Genomic DNA, 21,355 nt, shown 5'->3' with positions numbered 1-21,355 from the left:
GCAGTGTGGTGGCCCACCTGAGCTAAGGAGGTAGAGGGCACAGTTAGGGACAGCTGAAACAGTTGGAAACTGGAATCTTTGGGGTAGAATACCAAGAGGTGGGGGGCAGATGTATGGGGGGACCTCTGAAAGTGCTTGGCCGAGGACTGAGATACACATGTACAGGAGAAGACTGCCTCAGGCTTATTAGAGAGTGACTGCTATGGGTTTAAAAGCAGAATAGAGATATAAGAGGTTAAGCAGTTTTCAGAGATGTTGGAGTTTCAGCCCAGCCAGACTAGAGAGAACTTCTTAATACCACAGGCATCTAGCTGAGACAGAGTTTAGAGATTATTCCTGTCAATTTAGAGGGCCTTTTGAGAACCTTAGGCTTTCTACAGACCTGTCCTTATTTTTTATTTTCATTTATTTTTATTTTTAGAAAGGGGGAGAGAGAGACAGAGTAAGGGAGGGGGGAAGGGCAGAGAGAGAGAGAGAGATAGAATCCCAAGCAGACTCCACGCCCAGTACAAAGCCTGACATGGGGCTCAATCCCACAACCCTGAGATCATGACCTGAGCTGAAATCAAGAGCTGGATGCCTAACTAACTGAGCCACCCAGGCGCCCCTACAGACCTGCCCTTTATGAACCTTTACTAAACCTTTGTGAGTTTTTAGGTGATCAGGCTGTTAATTGAATGGTCTTCTAGAATTAAAATTAATAATCTTCAAAGGAAGATAATAGAATCCAGAATCTTCTATAATGCATCATTAGAATGTCCAGCATACAATAAAAACTACTAAACATGCAGGAAAATAAGAAATTATGTCCTATAACCAAGAAATAGGGCTGGCAATTTAAATTGACCTTGAAATGGACCAGATACTGGATTTAGCAGGTAAAGATTTTTTTTTTAAAGATTTTATTTCTTTATTCATGAGAGACAGAGAGGGGGGAGAGAGAGAGAGAGAGAGAAGCAGAGGGAGAATCAGGCTCCCAAGGAGCAGGGAGCCCGATGCGGGACTCGATCCCAGGACTCCGGGATCATGACCTGAACCGAAGGCAGACACTCAACCATCTGAGCCACCCAGGCGCCCTAGCAGATAAAGATATTAAAGCAACTATTATAGGGCCACCTACATGGCTCAGTTGGTTAAACATCCAACTCTTGATTTTGGCTCAGGTCACAATCTCAGGGTTGTGAGATTGATCCCTGTGTTGGGCTCCGTGCTGGGCATGGACCCTAAGATTCTCTTTCTCCCTCTCCCTCTGTCCACCCTCCACTCTCTCCCTCTCTGAAAGAAAAAAAGCAACTATTATAAATATGTTCAAGAAATTAAAGGAAGATCTGTTCAAATACTTAAAAGTAAATATGATGTTAATGAGTGAAGAGATAAAGAATCTTAGCAAAGAAATATAAACCATAAAAGAAAATCTAGAACTGAAAATTAGCATTGAGTGCAGTAATTAAAGTGAAAAAATTTACTGGAGGGGCTTAGCAGCAGACTGGAGAGGGTAGAAGAAAGACTTAATGAATTAAGGATGGATATACTTTTGACTGTTTAATAAATGCTAGAGTGTTGTTGTTGTTTTTAAACCAGCCCAGAGAGACAGATATTTAGAAAACAAACTGTCTATTGCAATTGTTAGGCTAGCAAAGAGAGGAAATACAGAAAAGCTCAACAAATATTAAAGAAGTTCACTTATATATTTTTATAATTGGAGAGCTTGAGACCTTAATTTAAGATACATAATTTGCCTAGGAGGTATCAAATGCCATGGTAATTTGGCTTTCAGACAGAATAATTTTTTACTTTTAAAGACTTTTCAAAATAAATACTAAAATTTCTTTTACTAGCATTCCATTCTCCATAAATACATTAAAAAATAAAACAAAAATTGGCAATAATTAATAAGCTGCTATGCTAAAGCGAAAGTTTTAGGATTGTGTAACTCTAGAACGTAAGCTTTTCAATACTTTTTGGAATAAATTAGTTTTTACTGATATTTCTATAGAAATTATACTTTTAATTCTTTGAATATGATAGAAAAAGTTTGATAAAGCAGGAATTAAGAGTAATCTCAGTTATAATATTTGAAAATTGCACTCAGACATTATTTTATCCAGGAAGCCTTTACTAAGTAGTTTGCTTTGGGTAAGTCTAATGGCACAGTATTATGAGATCATAGATTGTCAAACCAAATGGTTTGTCACTTGTCACTTACCATATTATTTACCTTTCTCTACATGAATTTTCAAGTTCCTTAAGGCAGGAAACATACTCTTGTTAATCTTTGCACCTCCTGTGACTGGCATATTTTAGATACTCAGTTACCTAGTAGATTTTATTATTCATTATAAACATGTTCTGCAATATTGTCTGAAGCTGTTTTATATTCATTCTAGGATTCTCCTGCCATTAGAATAGTCAGCTATTTTATATATGTATATATATTAATTACTGAGATTGCTTTATTTTATTTTTTTTTGAATGGAATTTTTTTTCTGATTTTAAATTTGTTTTAAATATTAGGTCTTGGAGAAAATGCTTGTGCAAAGAAAAGTCATGAAAAGTACCTTATAGCTTTGAAGAGCTCTGGACTTACATATCCTGAGGATAAACTTGTATATGGTATACAGGAGCCATCAGCTGGCACTAGCACTCTGGCAGCTCAAGGTTTGTCTATTTTAATTGGAACAGTGATAACTTTTCTGTATTAAAACAAAAAGACCCTCAAACTTGACTTATTATTGAAGAAATTTAAATAATGTCTCATTCTTTTTAAGGAAAGTAGTAAAAATGTAGAAGCAAGAAAGAATAGATGGGCCAAAGAAGAGAATACGTTTTTCTTAAATGGAATTTGGTTAGTTTATTAAGATTGTAGTTCTAACTCATGAAAAACATTGCTATTTAAGAATAGCCCAAAACTTTAGTATCTCAATATTTTAACAAACCATGGTTTAAAACTAAGAAAAAAGAGATCCTTCTAAAACACCATTTGTGATGATTAAATCTGGATTTTCACTAGAGATTTCTTTTGAAGCATAAATCTATTAGACCGAATTTATTAAAGATAAATGTTGAACTCTGCCAAGATATCTGTTAGAATGAGTTCTCTTAAGGTAATAAAACTTGGTTTTTTGCTTATGTCTCAAAATAATTTTAAAGTAAGTCAATATGTAACAGTTATGAAGGAAACTTTTTTTCCTTTCCAAAGGTTTTGCAGGTGCAACAGGAACATTGGGACAGCTAGATTCCTCAGATGAGGTGAGATTTAAAACTTTTTGAAAATAGAACTTAAGTTTTAGAACTATACAGATTTGTGGATATTATCTAGTTTAAATTCCTCATTTTGTAGACAAGGACACTGAAACCTAGAGTGGAATAACTTAGCCAAGATTGCAGTTATCAGATTTTTGCTTCTTCTTTATAATTCGTCTTTTTCTTCACAGTTTAGAAATGGGAGGTAGAAAGAGATAGAGATCTTTCCTAGGAAGATATCCCCAAATTGATCCAAATTGTCATAATACAGTGAAATTGTTTTAAGAAATTTAGCTAAGTCTTGAACAATGTATTAAAAGAAGATAAAAGGTAACTGCTTTTCCAATCTCATAATAAGTTACACCTTGTATGTTATACCTTATTTAAAAAAGCAGTGTACTTGGAAATAGACTGTCGGTTTGAAATTTCAACTTTTATAGTATTTATTAGCCAAATAGTAGCACTTATTAAATATTTCTGATAAATCCTTTATAGCATTCCTATGTTTTATTAGTATACAATTTAATGGAGAATTGCTTTTTTACAAATATTTGTATATAACCTTGATGCTTATGAAATGTAATTTTCATATTTTTGTCAGATTTAATGATTAAGAAATTAAAAACCAAATTGTGTTACATTTAGAAATACTTTTTAAATGTAACTTTTTTGTTTGAAAACCCATTTTAATTTGATAATATCACATGAACTAAGCAAAATATCCTCTTTTTGAAAATATGATTTCTGTTATTGACGTCTTGTAATTGATTTAATGCCTTCTAATTTAAACTTCCTAGTGGTATTTTTCCACTCTAAAAGGGCTCCCACAAAACGCAACATTTTCTGGAGTCTCTTTTTGGACAAACAGTTGAAAGAGTTTTCAACAAATTGGAGAGGAAGTTTCATATGCTGTTTACCAGTTTGACTCTGGAATTAGAGTGCCTGGGTTTGAAACTGGCTCCTGTACCAATTAGTAGTGTGATTTGGGGCAAGTGTCTTAACTTCTCCATGCCTAAATTTCCTCTTCTGCAAAATGGAAGTAATAATAATAGTATTGCCTGGGGTTATTATGAGGATTGAATGAGTTCGTATATGAAAGCACTTAGAGCAGTAGTGCCTGGCATATTGTAAACACTGTGTGTCTGTAAAATAAAATAAAATAATTTAAAAAATTAAATTATTTAAAATCATTTAAAAATACTGTAAATGGTTAACTATAACTTTTGCTTTTTTTTAACTTCAAAGAGTTACAAACAGTGTTGCTATAATGACAAATGGGAAAAACTTACTGGTATTTAAAATAGACTTTCAAAAAAATAAAATAGACTTTACAAAATACATATAAACATTCTCCATTATTTCAACTAAAATAGTATTAATTCCATTTTGAAGCTAGGGGAGGGGAGTGATGGAGGTAAGAATACCAATTCTTCATATGTAAAGGAAGGAAGAGATTAGATAATAGACATGTGGTTTTATTTTATTTTATTTTTTTAAGATTTATTTATTTTAGAGCACGCACAGGCGAATTAGTGGGGGGTGGGGTGGGGAAGGGCAGAGAATCCTCAAGCAGACTCCCCACTGAGTGTGGACCCTAACATGGGGCTTCATCCCAGGACCCTGAGATCATGACCTGAGCCAAAATCAAGAGCTGCACACTTAACCAGTCAACTGAGCCATCTGGGTGCCCTTAGACATTTTCTTTTTTAAGATTTTATTTATTTATTTTGAGAGAGAGAGAGCACGCAGGGGGAGGGGCATAGGGAGAGAGAGAATCTCAAGCAGACTCCACACCAAGCCCCGAGCCTGACTTGGGGCTTGAGCTGAAATCAGGAGTTGAATGCTTAACCAGCTGAGTCACCCAGGCATCCCTGAACATGTGGTTTTTAGTAACTTATTCTGCTCTATTATTTCCGTTTTTTTTAAGAGTGAGAGGGAGAGAAAGAGTGAGTGAGCTGGGGGGACATGGGCAGAGGGAGAGGGAGAAAGAATCTTACCCAGGTCCCACGCCCAGCGCAGAGCCCAATGCAGGGCTTGATCTCATCACCCTGAGATTATGACCTGAGCTGAAATCAAGAGTGGGTCGCTTAACTGATTGAGCCACTCAGGCTCCCCTATTCTGCTTTCTTTAAGGGCGTTTGTGGGGAGGCATAATGGCCTCTCAGAAAGTGAGATCTGGGAATACTTAGAAATTGAATATGAGTGGGGAGCATGAGCACATTTTTGTTTAAAGCCAACCAGACAGGAAAGGAGCCTTGTATCTATTGTCATTAGTACCTTTAGAAAATTGATTTCATAATGAAATCGTTTAGTGATGTTACAGGACATTTTTTTAAGATAATCTAAACATCTTGATGTGATCTAGAACAATAAAAATCTATAGTTATGTTTGTTTATATGGTAGGTTAAAACCTTCATATTATTTTAGCATCCTAGCCTTATGCATCTAATAGCTGTGATAACAATTCTACTTTATTTTCATGAATTGAATCTGATTTCTGGCCATGCAGAAAGCTGATCTTCAACATAGATACTTTCTCCTCTGTCTAGGAAAGAACTAAGTCACTTTTGTCTTGGCCTAAACTCTCCAGCTTACCTTTTAAATTGCCATGGATTTTATGGTAGGGTGCTAGAAGGAAATCCTTTTTTTTGTTTTTAGAGATTTTATTCATTTATTTGACAGAGAGAGAGAGACAGTGAGAGAGGGAATACAAACAGGGGAGTGGAAGAGAGAGAAGCAGGCCTCCCGCTAAGCAGGGAGCCCTATGGAGGGCTCGATCCCAGGACCCTGGGATCATGACCTGATCTGAAGGCAGACGCCTAACGACTGAGCCATCCAGGCGCCCCAGGAAATCCTTTTTTTTTTTTAAAGATTTTATTTATTTATTTATTCATTCATTCATTCATTCATTCATTCATTTAGAGAGTGACCTGGGGGAGGAGACAGAGGGAGTGGGAGAGAGAGAATCTCAAGCAGACTCCATGCTGAGTACAGAGCCTGATGTGGGGTTCGATCTCATGACCCTGAGGTCATGACCTGAGTCAAAACTAAGAGTTGGACACTTAACTGACTGAACCACTCAAGCACTCCTAGAAGGAAATCCTTTTGTGTGTGTTGGGGAGAGAAGTAATTTCTGAGTGGATATCAGAGGATTTGAAATAAAGCTTTTCTTTGTTCATTGCCATTGCTTCTATGCTGTCCTTCTTAACGTCTTTTCTTCTGTTCTTTCTGTTCATTCCTCTTGGTTTCTTTGTTTCAGCAACTTTTGTGTATGTTTTATATAATAATTTGTTCCTTAATTATGATTATGTCTCCATGTGAATATCATCTTAAAAACTTCTTGATGGTGACAAGTTCAAAATACTTCCATCTATCCTCAAAGTACATCATTTTTTGAGAGTAGCTGAGAATTATTGTTAGAACATGTGATACATATTTAACTTACATATTTAAAAGTAGTTTAGACTCTGATTTTTAAATCATATTTTGTAATTTAAATTTTAATCTATTTAAAAGTACTTTATTTATAGTTTATGTATTTATTATAATTTCTAGTTGGGATAAAAATGGGGTCATTTGCGCATTTGAAAACTTAAGAATTTGAAGTAGAGTTGTTTAGCTACAAGTGAATTGAAACGATATCTATTTTAGTTTTTTTTGTTTTAAAGATTTTACTTATGTGAGAGAGAGAGAGCAATAGAGAGTGAGAGAGAGATCACAAGTTGGGGGGGCAGAGGAAAAGGGAGAAGCAGGCTCCCTACTGAGCAGGGGGCTCAAAATGGGGCTCAACACGGGGCTCAATCCCAGGATACCTGAGCCAAAGGCAGAGGCTTAACCAACCGAGCCACCCAGGCACCCCTACTTTAGTTTTTTCTTTAAGAGAAACTTCAGCTTTTTAGAATTAGGCAGACCTCAGTTTGAATTTTGTCTCATAATATCACTCTGTTTTTTGCCGGGTTATTTAACTTTGGAACATCCATTTTCTTTTGAAAAAATGATGAGAATTCTGTTAGGATTAAATGGGATAACATATAAAGTACCTATCACAGGTTAGACACAGATTAGACTTTTTTTTAAAATTTTTTATTGTTATGTTAATCACCATACATTACATCATTAGTTTTTGATGTAGTGTTCCATGATTCATTGTTTGTGCATAACACCCAGTGCTCCACGCAGAATGTGCCCTCTTTAATACCCATCACCAGGCTAACCCATCCCCCCACCCTCCTCCCCTCTAGAACCCGCAGTTTGTTTTTCAGAGTCCATCATCTCTCATGGTTCATCTCCCCCTCCAACTTACTCCCCTTCATTCTTCCCCTCCTGCTATCTTCTTTTTTCTTTTTTCTTAACATATGTTGCATTATTTGTTTCAGAAGTACAGATCTGTAATCAGATTAGACTCTTAATAAATGTTTTTGTCCTAGTACTTTATGTGAGGAGTGAATCAAATATTTGAATTTTTGAGCTATTGTGGTTCATATTATACACATTTCTACTCATCTTTGCAGAGGAAGTAATTTATTAAAACATATTTTAAAACAAGTTCATTTTTAAAAATTTAATTGAAATATTACCTAAGTAATGCATAAATACATTGTAGTTGTTTTGCCAGACAAGTAAGATAAAATAAAAGTCCCCTCTCTGCCCTTCCTAATAGCAGCTCTTTTCTCCGGGTAACTACAGTTAATAGTTTGGATGTCCTTGACAGACCCTCTTCTATGGAGTTAAATAACTATGTGTTTATAGAAATGTATCGTGTGGGTGTGTTTGTGAATAAATAAAAAATGTTATGCCATTTTGTGTCCTTTTATTTGCTCCATAATGTACTGTGCAGATTCATCTTTGTCAGTACTCTTTTCTTTCCATTTGCTACATAGTATTCTGAAATATGAATTAAACTACAGTTTATCCAATAATTTTCTTAATTTGCAGTTTTTAATGACAAGATACAGGGCTTACATTTCTTTTTGTGCAGATGTGCAAGTATTTCTCTAAGATGTGGAATTGCTAGGTCACAGTGTGCGTATCTTAAATTGTAATAGATTGTATTTCTTTTTGATTATAAAATCACACACATATTTAACATGAAAAGTATGGAAAAGTATAAAAATAAGACTGTTACCCAGAGCCTGTCGTAAAAGGTTTTAGTGATAAAGTCAGGAAATTTTCTCTTTTAACATCGTGATTTTTTAAAAAAGATTTTATTTGTCAGAGAGAGAGAGCATGCGAGAGAACGAGCACACAAGCAGGGGGAGTGGCAGGCAGAGGGAGAAGCAGGCTCCCCACTGAGCAAGGAGCCCGACGCAGGACTTGATGTGATCATAATTTTTAATACAAAAATATATTCATTTATCATTTATGTTTTATTGTGTACCACAAAGTCTTTGGTTTTTGGCTCTTTTTTTTAAAGATTTCATTTATTTATTTGAGATAAAGGGTGTGAACTCGCACGCGCGCCAGCACAAGCCCCGGGGGCATGGGCGGGGAGAGGGGCAGAGGAAGAGGGAGAAAACAGGCTCTCCGCTGAGCAGGGAGCCTTACGCTGGGCTCCATCCCAGGACCCTGGGATCATGACCTGAGCTGAAGGCAGATGCTTAACCAACTGAGCCACCCAGGCACCCTTGCTTTTTGGTTCTGAACACTTTTCAAATCTTGAGTTAGAAATAGAAGAATCATGTAATACAACAAAAACAAAAATGAGAATCAAGAGGAAGCAGTTTGAAGGCTGTAAAAATTACAAATGCTAGAGCTTAAAGTTCATTTTGCCTGATTTATAGATGAAGAAGCTGAACTCCATGGAAATAACAGGTTCACTCAAGGTAGTGAATTTCGTTTACCAGCTTGTGGTAGAGTTGGAAGTGGACACTAGGTCTCTTACCTAGTTGGTTTAGAGTTCTTTCTGTAAAGTGGATAAACTGTTTTATTACTATTGCTGTGCAACACATTTGTCCTAAACTTTGTGGCCTAAAATTACCTTTTTTTTCCCCCCTCACAATTTTATGACTCAGGAATTTGAGACCTGCGGGTGGGCATTTCTCACTTGGGTTCCCTCATGCAGTTCTGATTAGTTGTTGGCTGCCACTGCAGTCCTCTAAGGCTCAGATGAAGTGGAGCTTTAAGGTGGCTTACAGACAGGACTAGTTGTTGATTGCTTGCTGTGGCCCGGGAGCTCAGCTGGCTTTTGACCAGAGTGCCTACAGGTGGCTTTCCAGAGTGGTGGTCTCAAGTTGTTACGTAGTTACTGGCTTCTCTCAGATTAAGTGCTGGAGAGCCTTTTCTGAGCTGGCCTTAGGAGTTACATAGTGTCACTTCCAACTGCATATTATTAGTTGGGAGTTGTCAAGGTGGGCCCAGATTCAGTGTGAGGAGCATAGATCCCACCTCTAGAAGAAGGAGTGTCAAAGAATTTGTAAACACATTTCAAAACTTCCATAACCAAGAGATGACTTTGCCATTGTTTTCCCTGTATTCACTTGCTATCCAAAATAATGACTAGTGTTTATAGCTAACTAACATACCAACAATTGATTATAGATTTTTCCATCTATTCAGTGATTTTTTTTTGGTTGGGAAAACTGTCACATGACAATGAAATAACGCTGCAATCAGAAATGGCTGTTGTAGGGTTTTAATTAAAATTGGAGTTTTCCTAAAGTGTAGTAGTTACTGATGTAGATCAAGAAAATGAAAGCTTACATTTAAGATTATAAGATATATTTTTTTAAAGTTGATCTTTACCTTTGTGAACTCTTTTTAACTCTGTAAAGGAGAAAGTTGATGCAGGGATAAGATAAAAAGAGTATGACAGGAGAGTAACTAGATACAGATGTTTTTGAACAAATACCTATTTATGCCATTTAAAATTCATTAAGGCTATGGGGCGCCTGGCTGGCTCAGTTGTTAAGCCTACACCTTCGGCTCAGTTCATGATCCCTGGGTCCTGGGATTCAGCCCCGCATGTGGCTCATTGCTCAGCAGGGAGTCTGCTTTTCCCTCTGCCTGCTGCTCTCCCTGCTTGTGTGCGCGTGCTCTCTCTCTCTCTCTGACAAATAAATAAATAAATATCTTTAAAAAAAAAAAGAATAAAAGGTTCCAAGATGTATATAGTGTCCTACTCCCAAGTCAATATTTTATTTTTTTTTTAAAGATTATTTATTTGAGGGCGCCCTGGGTGGTTTAGTCATTAAGCGTCTGTCTTTGGCTCAGGTCATGATCCCAGGGTCCTGGGATGGAGCCCTGCATCGGGCTCCCTGCTCGGCGGGAAGCCTGCTTCTTCCTCTCCCACTCCCCCTGCTTGTGTTTCCTCTCTCGCTGTGTCTTTCTCTGTCAAATAAATAAATTAAAAAAAGGACAGGATGAGAAGAGGACGATGACATCTTAATTACTACTATAGAGAAGTGATTGTAACAATTAAAAAATGTTGTAAGAATTTAGAATTGGAGAGACCCTAGAGGTAATCTGCTCTTACCACTTTGTTTTAAAAATGAAGAAACAGGGGCGCCTGGGTGGCTCAGTCAGTTAAGCGGCTGCCTTCAGCTCAGGTCATGTTCCTGGGGCCCTGGGATCGAGCCCCGCGTCGGGCTCCTTGCTCAGCGGAGAGCCTGCTTCTCCCTCTCTGCCTGCCTCTCTGCTTACTTGTGCTCTCTCTCTATCTCTGTCAAATAAATAAAATAAAAATCTTTTAAAAAAAATGAAGAAACAGATTTGAAACTATAACAGCAGCAAGATTTCTATTTGTAAAGAGTTTTATTGAATGAGGGTACATATTGCAGTCTACTTAATTTCATTCATACAAGTTGTGTCAGAAATTTTTCCCTGCTGTCCCTAGGACATTATGTACTCAGCAGTGCTATTTATACACATGACATTCTTCATACTACTACTTCTTATTCTTTATTTGTATAGCTCATATGAAATAGGAGTAGAAAATGTGTTGTATGGAACTGAAAAGTATTTATATTTTATAATTTACATATATATTAATTTTTTGTTTAGATTTATTTGTAACCATCAGATAATTCAGTTCAAAAGAAAATTATCTCTAGTATTATATGTACATGGGTCTAATTAGAGAGTTTGTCAGAAAATAGCATCTTTTAAATCAAGATAACTTTTTAAGATTATATTCACTGTGGCCATTACCATAGCAATGTCCATTTATCTGTGTGCAGTGACCAGATCATTAATTTTTGTGACATTGATGTACTTAGCTGTTAATACAAATGAAGACATTTAAGACACTTTTCCCTTTGTGTAACTGTAAAACTATGAATGTCCGTTGTGCAAATATTAAAAAATAGAAAAAAGCATAAAAAAGAAAACATTTATCTTCAGCTGTACCATCCAGAGATAACCGTTGTTTATTAATTTTTCTTGTTTACTTCTAATCTTTTTTTTCTGCATACTTTTAGGTAATTGAGAAATACTTAAAGTAAGTTACTATGTAAATATGCTTTCAGTACTCTTGCCTTTATCAAGACAGAATCCAGATGAACAGTTAAAACTAATTTGTCAAAATACAGCAAAAGCAGGATTATTGAAATTGAAAGACAGAGTTGCTTTTCATAAATTAATAGGAAAATAAAAAATTCGTTTTATTTTTGGAGATAGGTTTAATTCCAATCATAAATTACATTAATGGTTAAAAGTGGGGTAGGGAATCATAGAAACTTTTGGTGGGAGGGCCTTAGAAATGTCTAATATATTGCTTTTCCAGTGCAGGAATTGATTTTACAACATTCCTGACAGTTGGTAAACCTTTTCATAAACACTTCCAATGATAGGGAGTTTACCTAGTTTCTGAGGCAACTTGTTCTTTTGTTTGATAGCTCTAATTGTTAGAATGTTCTTCTCAATACTGTGTTAAATATTGTAATTTTCACACGTTTCTTATTTTTTCCTTTAGAAAGATTTTTATTTTTTTAAAGATTTATTTATTTGAGAGAGAGTGAGTGAGCACGCAACGATGGGGAGGGGCAGAGGAGAAGGAGAAGCAGACTCCCTGCTGAGCAGGAAGCCCGATGTGGGGCTGATCCCAGGACCCTGAGATCATGACCTGAGCGGAAGGCAGATGCTTATCTGCCACCCGGGTGTTCTTGAAATATTTGTATTTTTACTTCATAAGAAACCTCCTTAAATATTTAGCTTTAATTATTTAATATTCTGTGCTGTACATGCCTTTTTCATCTACTCACTCCCTTTTAAGTGTGTGATTTGATTCAATACATAGGCATGGGCTATCTTTGGATAAGCATACTGTTTGTTAAGGTCCAATTTTTTTTTTAGCCTTTTAGCATCTATGCTAGACTGTTGGCCAGAACCCAGTGGTCAAAAATGAAATGCCTACGTTTTGACCCTCCCACCCCCCAACACTGAACAGTGGACAAGCTAGAGGTCCCTCTGTGCTTTGTATTTGTAGAGTTGATTTAAAGTAAACTATCTCTGGGTGCTTGGGTGGCTCAGTCGGTTAAGCAGCTGCCTTTGGCTCAGGTCATGATCCCAGGGTCCGGGGATCGAGTCCCTCATCGGGCAGGGAGCCTGCTTATCCCTCTCCCTCTGCCTGCCTCTCTGCCTACTTGTGCTCTCTATCTCTCTGTCAAATAAATAAATAAAAAAATCTTAAAAAAAAAAACTACCTCAGATTATAGTGACTTACTTAAATCTTTGTTTCATTTTATTGTTCTAGTCTTCAAGATCTTCTTTGGATTTTATTTTTATACCCTGATTTGTTAAATATTCCTTTTAGCCTTGTATATTCTGTATTAACAGCCTTTGAGTATTATTTTAACCATCTGTGAATTTACCTGACTTCTTTTTATGGAGCTCACATTTTTTTCATCTGTCTAGTAAATTCATCAAAGAAAATAAGAAAGGTTAATTTGGTTGAGAAACCATCTGTAAATTTTGCAGGCTAGGAGTTTTAATCTATCTCATTTTGGACATTATACATATTTTGTGCCTGAAACACATATGACAATGTGTCACTTCCCTGCCAGGAATTAGTTAAGATTTCTTTTTTTTTTTTTTTAAGATTTTATTTATTTATTTGACAGAGAGAGACATAGCGAGAAAGGGAACACAAGCAGGGGAAGTGGGAGAGGGAGAAGAAGGCTTCCTGCGGAGCAGGGAGCCTGATGTGGGGCTCCATCCCAGGACCCTGGGATCATGACCCGAGCCGAAGGCAGACGCTTAACGACTGAGCCACCCAGGCGCCCCATGATTTAGACTTTTTTCCTAAGAGCAGATTGTCACAGTTAGGATTGGAAATCAGAATCATATTTAAAATTTATTTATTGGGCGCCTGGGTGGCTCAGTTGGTTGGGCGTCTTCCTTCCGCTTGGGTCATGATCCCAGGATCCTGGGATTGAGTCCCACATTGGGCACCTTGCTTGGTAGAGTGTCTGCTTCTCCCTCTGCACGCACCCCCCCCTGCTTATTCTCTCTCTCTCATATAAATAAATACTTAAAAAAATTTATTTATTAAAACTATAATCCATATTCATTGTTGAATAAATAGAAAATAAGTGTTAATAAAAATGTAAAATTATATATTACTCTGTCACTTAGAGGTGGCTTATTGTAAACATCTCTATTTTAACAGATTTATAGGTAGTATATTTTAATGGTTTAATGGTTTCATGCTATACATGCTATTCTATAACCTGCTTTTCTCACTAATGACAGTTTTGAACATTATAAGGAATATATTTTAACAGCTTTTATATGTGTATATTATCAATACTTAAATGGTTTCATACTCTATATGCCATTCTATACAGCATGCTTTTTTCATTTTTAATAATGGTTTTTGAAGAAATATCTGGTCACAATGAAAATCAAGCTCTAGCATTGTTTTCCTTAGAGTACAGGTATGCTATAATTTATTTACCTAATACCTTGCTGTTGGAAGCCTAAGATTCTTTTATTTTGCTATTATAAATAACATTGTGATGAATAGTTATGCATATATTCCTTATTCACTTGTCTGTTTCTTTAGGATAAATTCCTATAACTGAAACTTCTGTTACAATGATAAATATACCTAAAGGCTTTTGACATGTGTATTGACAAATTGCCATTCAGAAAAATTACAAGATTCTGTATTTTCCCATCATTCCTTTAGTCTCCCATCCTAGCCGTATTTGATAATCTACCATGATGTGAAACCCAGCTCACTGGTCTGTTTCCAGACTTTCGTCGTCGTGCTTTTGTTCATGCTGTCTTTTCTTGGAATGGCTTTCCTTTCCTTTGCTTGGTTACTTTTACTTGTTTTTTTAGACTGTAAGGTTGGGAAATTTATAGAACTTTGTTATGCCATGACCATTGCTTGATCAAGGATACTCTTTTTATAGGAAGTTAATGTTTGAAATTATGAAGTAATCCTAGCCTGGGTTATAAAATGTTTTTTTTTTCCAGATTGGGAGAACAGTTTCACAAATGGCTGATAGCTGGATCTCACACTTTAGAACCCCCTGGGCCCTGTGTCATGATTTTATATTTTTGTGTCTGTTTTTTGTCTTTTAAGTCTCCAAATTTCATTTTGGCAAGTTATTCCAAGAGAAAGTGAGGGTGGTGGGAGAGGAGGAGGGGAGTGTAGTTTGGCCGTCAGTACTGCTGCCAGGTGGTAGATGGTCAGAGAGGACTGGCAAAGGGGGGTTTCCCAGGGAGGGCATATGGAGGTGCTGAGTAAATGCCCATTGACTGAGCCAAATGTTACCTTTGGAAACCCCCAGCCCTGAGGATGGATGCTAGGTTTGCCAGAAACCTGAAGTTAAGGCTCTGGTGTGTAGGCCAAGGAAGCCATACCAGCAGATAAAACAGCAGCATGAAGCCAAGGCTACTTTTCTGCTCTGGAGATTTGATGGGCTATAATTGAGAAAATATCTGGGAATACGTACCATAGTTCTAACTGCCACCACCAGGATAACACCTTTGTTAGTACAACAGATTGTATACAAAATACTACCACACATGTCTGTATAAGATCATTTGGCTCATATGTGTTTGGAAAATAGGAAAAAGATGTCAGTTTAACATGGAGGTTTGGGATTCCTATGTAGTCTTTCCTAGTTCAGGAGAGCTAGGATAATAGGGGTAGAATCCTATCCTTTAGCTGGAGGGGAAAAAACCTGAATTCTGCTGTGAAGGCAGCAGGAACCTTTCAGCAACATTTAAAGAAAATGAGAAATTAGCCCTGGATGCAAAGGAGCACTTGCATCCAGGGCTCCCTCCCCAAGAGGCACACCTCCAGCTTCCCACTGGTTGCATGAGGGGCAGACTGCTGCTTCCTCGGCTCTTTTCCCCTCTGTGCTCTCGTAGCCGGCTAGGTGCCCATTCTGTTGTTGTGATGCTGTGTTAACATCCCCTGAGACAGCCTCAAACCACTCCAAGATGTTTGTCTGGGCATCCAAATGATATCCCCAGGTACTGATTATTGCTTTTGTTACCTTTGGTTACAAACTTGAATAGGTTGTGAGTGGTCTGCCCCTCATCCTTTTTTCCCCATAAGCTTTGTTATTTTTAATGTGAGGTTTTTTTTCAGGAACGAATATATCACGTATAAGCAGAAATGCCTGTATTTTTTTCTTGGATTTTTCCCCTAAGTATCTTAAAATTTATTACTACTTTTTTTTAACTGTCAACTCCAGCTTTTAATGTGCTATGCTTATTTTTCAGAATTTGATTTCTTGAACTCATTTTTTCTCTTAGATCCTTCAAAGCCTTTTCTCCATTCATTGTTTAAGCCCTCTATTCTTCCTGTGCTAATCTGCTTCCCTCCTTCCCTTTATGTGCTTTGTGCATTTGATGTTACATTTATAAGGTTAGGAAATTTTTCTTAATAGGAAATTTTTTATTTTGGCATTTTTGGGTTTTTCAAGTCTTCCATTAAAAGCACAGATTAAATTTAAGAGTTCTTGTATTTTAATACTAAGGATTTTCATTATATATTTTAATTACAATGCTAACTTTTAAAATTAAAGATACATTTTATTACAGTATATACATAAAAGTGAAATGTGTTGATTAATACTATGTAAGCATGCCTGTGTTACATATTTAACATAATTTATAAGCATACTTATATTTATGTAAAAAAAAAATCCATGAATAGGACTGTATGTGATGCTAATTTTCTTTTCCTCCAGGAGGATCAGGATGGGAGTCAAGGACTGGGCAAGAGAAAGAGGGTCAAACTAAGCAGTAGCACCAAAGGTATTTATATTTAATTTTTTCCTTGTATAAAAAGCTAAAAATGAAAACCAAGAAACAGATTAACTATAGACACAGACTGATGGTTACCAGAGGGGAGGTGGGTGGAGGGGGATCGGTTAAACAGGTGATGGGCATTAAGGAGGGCACGTGTGATGAGCACCAGGTGGTGTATGGAAGTGTTGAATCACTCTATTGTACACACCTGAAACTAATGTGACACTGTATGTTAATTAACTGGAATTTAAATAAAAACTTAAAAAAAAGCTAAAAATGTTTAATCATTAAGAATACTTGATGGGCTAACCATTTTGAAGGGAGAATTATATTCTTAGATTTGTCTAATGATGGAGAAAGTATTGTTAGGGAGTGATTGTGGGGGACCTCAAAAGCAAATGAAACCCTTACTGTTGGAATTTTGTTTATTGTTTTTTTCATAAGATGTGCATTATTATATTTGAGCCATAAAAAAAGTAAATCTTTTCATTGATTCTTTGATTTGGATCCAGTGTTTTTGGTGTAAAGTTTTAGTTTGATTTACATCTTTTTATAATCTGGGGTATGCAATTTCTAGAGTGAAAAAGCATAAGTATGGGAGAGATGGTGAGAAAGAGAGGTGGGAGGAGGGAAAGAATAAAAATAATGGCACTTAATTAAGGGTTCAGTAAGGGCTCAATACATGTTTGCTCAAAGGAGGAAGTAGGTATTTCTGTAGTGAGGGAATAGATTAGTGATAATAATGAGTAATATTTATTGATCTTTTTGTATATGATAGACATAGTGCCAGGCATTTCACATACATTGTTTCATTAAATTCTTAAAGTCACCATACAAAACAGTAATTATTATTATTAATACTATTTTATGAATGAAGAAATGGAGGCATGTTAGAGATCACAGCTAATGAGAAGTAGATCCTTAATGCAAACCCCAGAGCCTAAGCTGTTAATCATTGTTTTCTTGACCCTTACTAAAAGCTTTTCTGGAGTACTTGTTACTAGCTGACAGCCTGCGCTCTGGATTTTTGCCATGGATTTCCAAATCTTAATATGGTCTATATTCTGGGTTAGTATGGTCTGTTAGAGAGTCTCCAGTTAAATTATTATTTTGATGAAAAAAAGATTATTATTTCTGTGCTGAGTATGTCTTGTGGCATATTTACAACTGCTTGGAAAGGTGGAGCAAACAGGTAGTTTCAGTTGCGGCTCATTTTGTAAGTCTGTTCTGAGTTACTTATGCTGCTGCATTTAACTTGGGTCTCCTAGTGTTGGGGACCCCTTGAGATCTTCTAGCCAGACTAAGATGACATTAGCCAGATGAACAGGAGAAAATAAAATTTAATAGTGTACATATGGGAAATTACACAGACATGGAAATTCCAAAAACAGGCAAAATAAAGTATATAGGTAATTCTGAACTAGGGAGAAATGGGTAAGGGTCTGAGACTTCAAAGGGAAGACATGCAATTCACAGGAAGATGAAAAAGAGTAATATTTGATAAATACATGTTTGCTGGGCCCCTTAGAAACAATGGGACACAGGTATTGCTAGGTTCCGCCCTGTCTACCATACTTAGTTTATATCATAATGTAGTTATCTATGGTGATAGCTCTCTTCCTGAAGCAGGTCCTCTATCTAAATTCTTTCTAGGTTTTTGAGGGGGAAGGTAAAGAGCTTTTCCTAAATCTGCTGGATTTTGATTGCTTTTATTTGTTTGAGTATAGTTGACACACAATGTTACATTAGTTTCAAGTATACAACTTAGTGATTTGACAAGTTTGTACATTATGCTATGTTCATCACAAGTGTGGCTACCATCTGTCCTGTTACATCACTATTACAGTATCATTGACTGTATTCCTTATGGTCTGCTTTTTATTCCTGCAACTAACTCATTCCGTAACTGGAGGCCGCTATCTCCCTCTCTCCTTCACCCATTTTGCTGATCTGCCCACCTGGTCTGTTCTGGCAACCGTCAGTTTGTTCTTTGTATTGATAGGTCTGATTCTGCTTTTTGTTTGTGTATGTATATGTGTATCTGTGTGTGTGTATATACATATATATGTATATATTAGATTTCACTTATGAGTGGAATCATAGTATTTGTCTTTCTCAGTCTGACTTATTTCACTTAGCATAATATCCTCTAGGTCCATCATGTTGTCTCATGACAACTTCATCCTTTTTTATGGCTCTCTAATGTTCCATTCTGTATATATACCACATTTTCCTTATCCATTTGTCTATTGATGGACACTTCCTTATCTTGGCCTAAATAATGCTGCAGTAAACATAGGGGTGCATATATCTTTTTGAGTTAGTGTTTTGGTTTTCTTTGGGTAAATACCCAGTAGTGAAATTATTGGATCACATGGTATTTCTATGTTTAATTTTTTGAGGAACCTCCTAATCTTCATGCCAAAGGAGCCCATCTTGGGGTGGCCTGCCCTTGGCCCTACACTAGCAAAGGGCATGAAATTGCTCTGTGGTCCAGGATGCACACATGCACACATGTTCCCCTTCTTCCTTGCCTAGCAGAGAACCTGTGATGCCTGAAGGAAATTAGAAACCCGTATGGCGACCTGGCCTTTGACTTATCAGAGTTGTCTATGTATTTACCTGAGTCCTTGACACACATCTGAGTTGAAGTGGACTGTTACTTGAGTTTCAGCTTTAGGAATGCCTCAAAAAAAAAATACCTGTTATGGTGTAAGAGGTCATTGTTTTCCTTCAGTCTGGTCAAACTTTGGTTGAAGATACTCTTTATGGAGACTTAAAGTTGAAGCTTATTTTATACCTGATTTTTTTCATATTTGAGATTGGATTGATTATCTTCTCTTCCTTCCTCCACTGGTGAGAAGTGGTACAGAGATTTAAGACTTGATCGGTTATCATTTTTGCTTTAAGTATGTGCATGGAAGAAAAGGCTTTTTGAATTAGTAGAACCCCTGTTTTCACAAAGTGATAGTTGCTTTTGAGATATTGAAAGTCCAGGGATTGGTTTAGTTTTTGTAAGAATTTGGTTCAATTGTTTGAAAGTGAGCTGAAAATAAAATAGATAATGATAGGCAAGAGGTTGAGGCACTGTGCTACATTCACTGTCTATTCTCAAAACCTAAATTTTAAGGATGAAGAAACTGAGGCCTAGAGGGCTTCAGCTAACATGATTATTGAGCTCCTCAGTTATGGAGCCTGGACTCTGCTGTCTAATGAAAATCTTTACGTTACTCATGTATTTGTACCACATACTGACTGCTCAGAAATCTCTTTTTACAGTTTGGCTTAATGTAGTTTAGGTATTGTAAAAATCATGACAATTTAATCCAGATTTTAAAGGTAAATATGTAGTGATACATAACTAATGGAAGCATTTCTAACCACATTTCCATAACATAACACAACACACAAAGCACATCACATGTTTTAAATATCTTGGGGAAACTGACATCACCTATTTTAAGAACGATAACAGTGAAGATATTGTGGGTTTTTTCCTTGGCTTTTTTGTCTGAAGATGAAAAAATGGAATCATACACAATTGCAGTTATTTTCACTTTATTAGAAGCCATAGCTTTTCTGGTTCATTTGGATTGTTTTATTTATTTTAAAAAAAGTGAATGTATCTTTTTCAATATATGACATAATAATTATGGTAGCTTCAGGCTTTTCATTTGGCAAATGCAGACTTGCAGAGTCATAACTGAATTCTAAGTTTAATACTACAAGTTTTTTTAACTTTGTAAATATTTTTAGAAACCCTTATCTGTGAGGATTTTATTTATTTTTTTTGGTAGTCTAAAATTTTCAGTCATATTAGTGCTAAATAAATTGTAAGAATTAAATTGACATCAGCAATATGCTCTGGGTTATATTCAAAATTAGAATATAATTTTGTCACCGATTCACTTGGGCCCTAATTTTATTGCTTTTTGGCTTTGAATCTGTCAGTGTGTGCCTTTGAATATATTTTACCTAATTTTTTTCAAGACCGGTTTATTTCTATTTTTAAAATCATTGTCATATCATGGGAATGATCTAGTTCAGGAGGAAGAGATTTCTGTTTTGCAAGTAGAAAATGCTGAGATTTATTACTTATTTTTAAAGATTTTGTTTATTTATTTGACAGAGACACAGCGAGAGAGGGAACACAAGCAGGGGGAGTGGGAGAGGGAGAAGCAGGCTTCCTGCTGAGCGGGGAGCCCGATGCGGGGCTCAATCCCAGGACCCTGGGATCATGACCTAAGCCGAAGGCAAACGCTTAATGTCTGAGCCACCCAGGCGCCCCGAAAATTCTGAAATTTAGAAAATAAAGAATAAATAGTTTCCACTAAGGAGATGTATAGTATAAATGTATTTATATTTTTATTGCTCTTACTTTAGCTTATACTAAAGGCACACTGAAAGGGAGTTAGGGAATTGGGACATAACTTTTGTTTCTCTGTAGTTAAAATCGTAATGTCTCCAGAATAATGAAATTATTATTCTGAAAATAATGGGTTATTAATTATTAAAAGAAAAATTGGGTTAAAGTTATGTCTAATAAGTACTGATTCAAGCCTGTTAAAATGTCTTATAGAAGGATCAAGAGAGAGAGGGCATGCTTATTGATGGCCTGCTTATTGTTACATTTTTTAAAAAAGATTTTATTTCTAGAGAGAGAGTGCAGGAGTGTGAGCAGGGGAAGGAGCAGAGGGAGAAGGATTAACTGACTCTGTGCTGAGGGCAGAGCCCAATGTAGGGCTAAATCTCAGGACCCTGACATCATGACCTGAGTTGAAATCAAGAGTGGGATGCTTAACTGACTGAGCCGCCCAGGTGGCTATTGTTACATCTGTTACATTTTTAGACCCATGACCTGAGGAGATGTGGTGTGACCACATAGAACTGTGAGACTGAGGT

The 21,355-nt window shown here is 36.4% G+C and overlaps 1 protein-coding gene across 2 annotated transcripts in view; it reads left to right on the top strand.

The window, feature by feature from the left end:
• Positions 1 to 21,355, top strand: part of UBR3 (ubiquitin protein ligase E3 component n-recognin 3) — a 223,962-nt gene that overhangs the window by 36,919 nt on the left and 165,688 nt on the right. For both annotated transcript variants that reach the window (XM_088021641.1, XM_088021642.1), the window contains exons 4-6: positions 2,515 to 2,658; positions 3,200 to 3,249; positions 16,393 to 16,459. In XM_088021641.1, the coding sequence (XP_087877767.1) occupies positions 2,515 to 2,658; positions 3,200 to 3,249; positions 16,393 to 16,459 (261 nt within the window). The remainder of the gene's footprint in view (positions 1 to 2,514; positions 2,659 to 3,199; positions 3,250 to 16,392; positions 16,460 to 21,355) is intronic.

This window comes from Eumetopias jubatus, unplaced genomic scaffold (assembly GCF_037043125.1).
Source record: "Eumetopias jubatus isolate StellerSeaLion01/CBP00866 unplaced genomic scaffold, mEumJub1_p1.0 scaffold_3, whole genome shotgun sequence".
Taxonomy (NCBI): Eukaryota; Metazoa; Chordata; class Mammalia; order Carnivora; family Otariidae; genus Eumetopias; species Eumetopias jubatus.
Note: the sequence above shows the minus strand (reverse complement) of the source record. Positions and strands in the feature narration are given on the sequence as shown.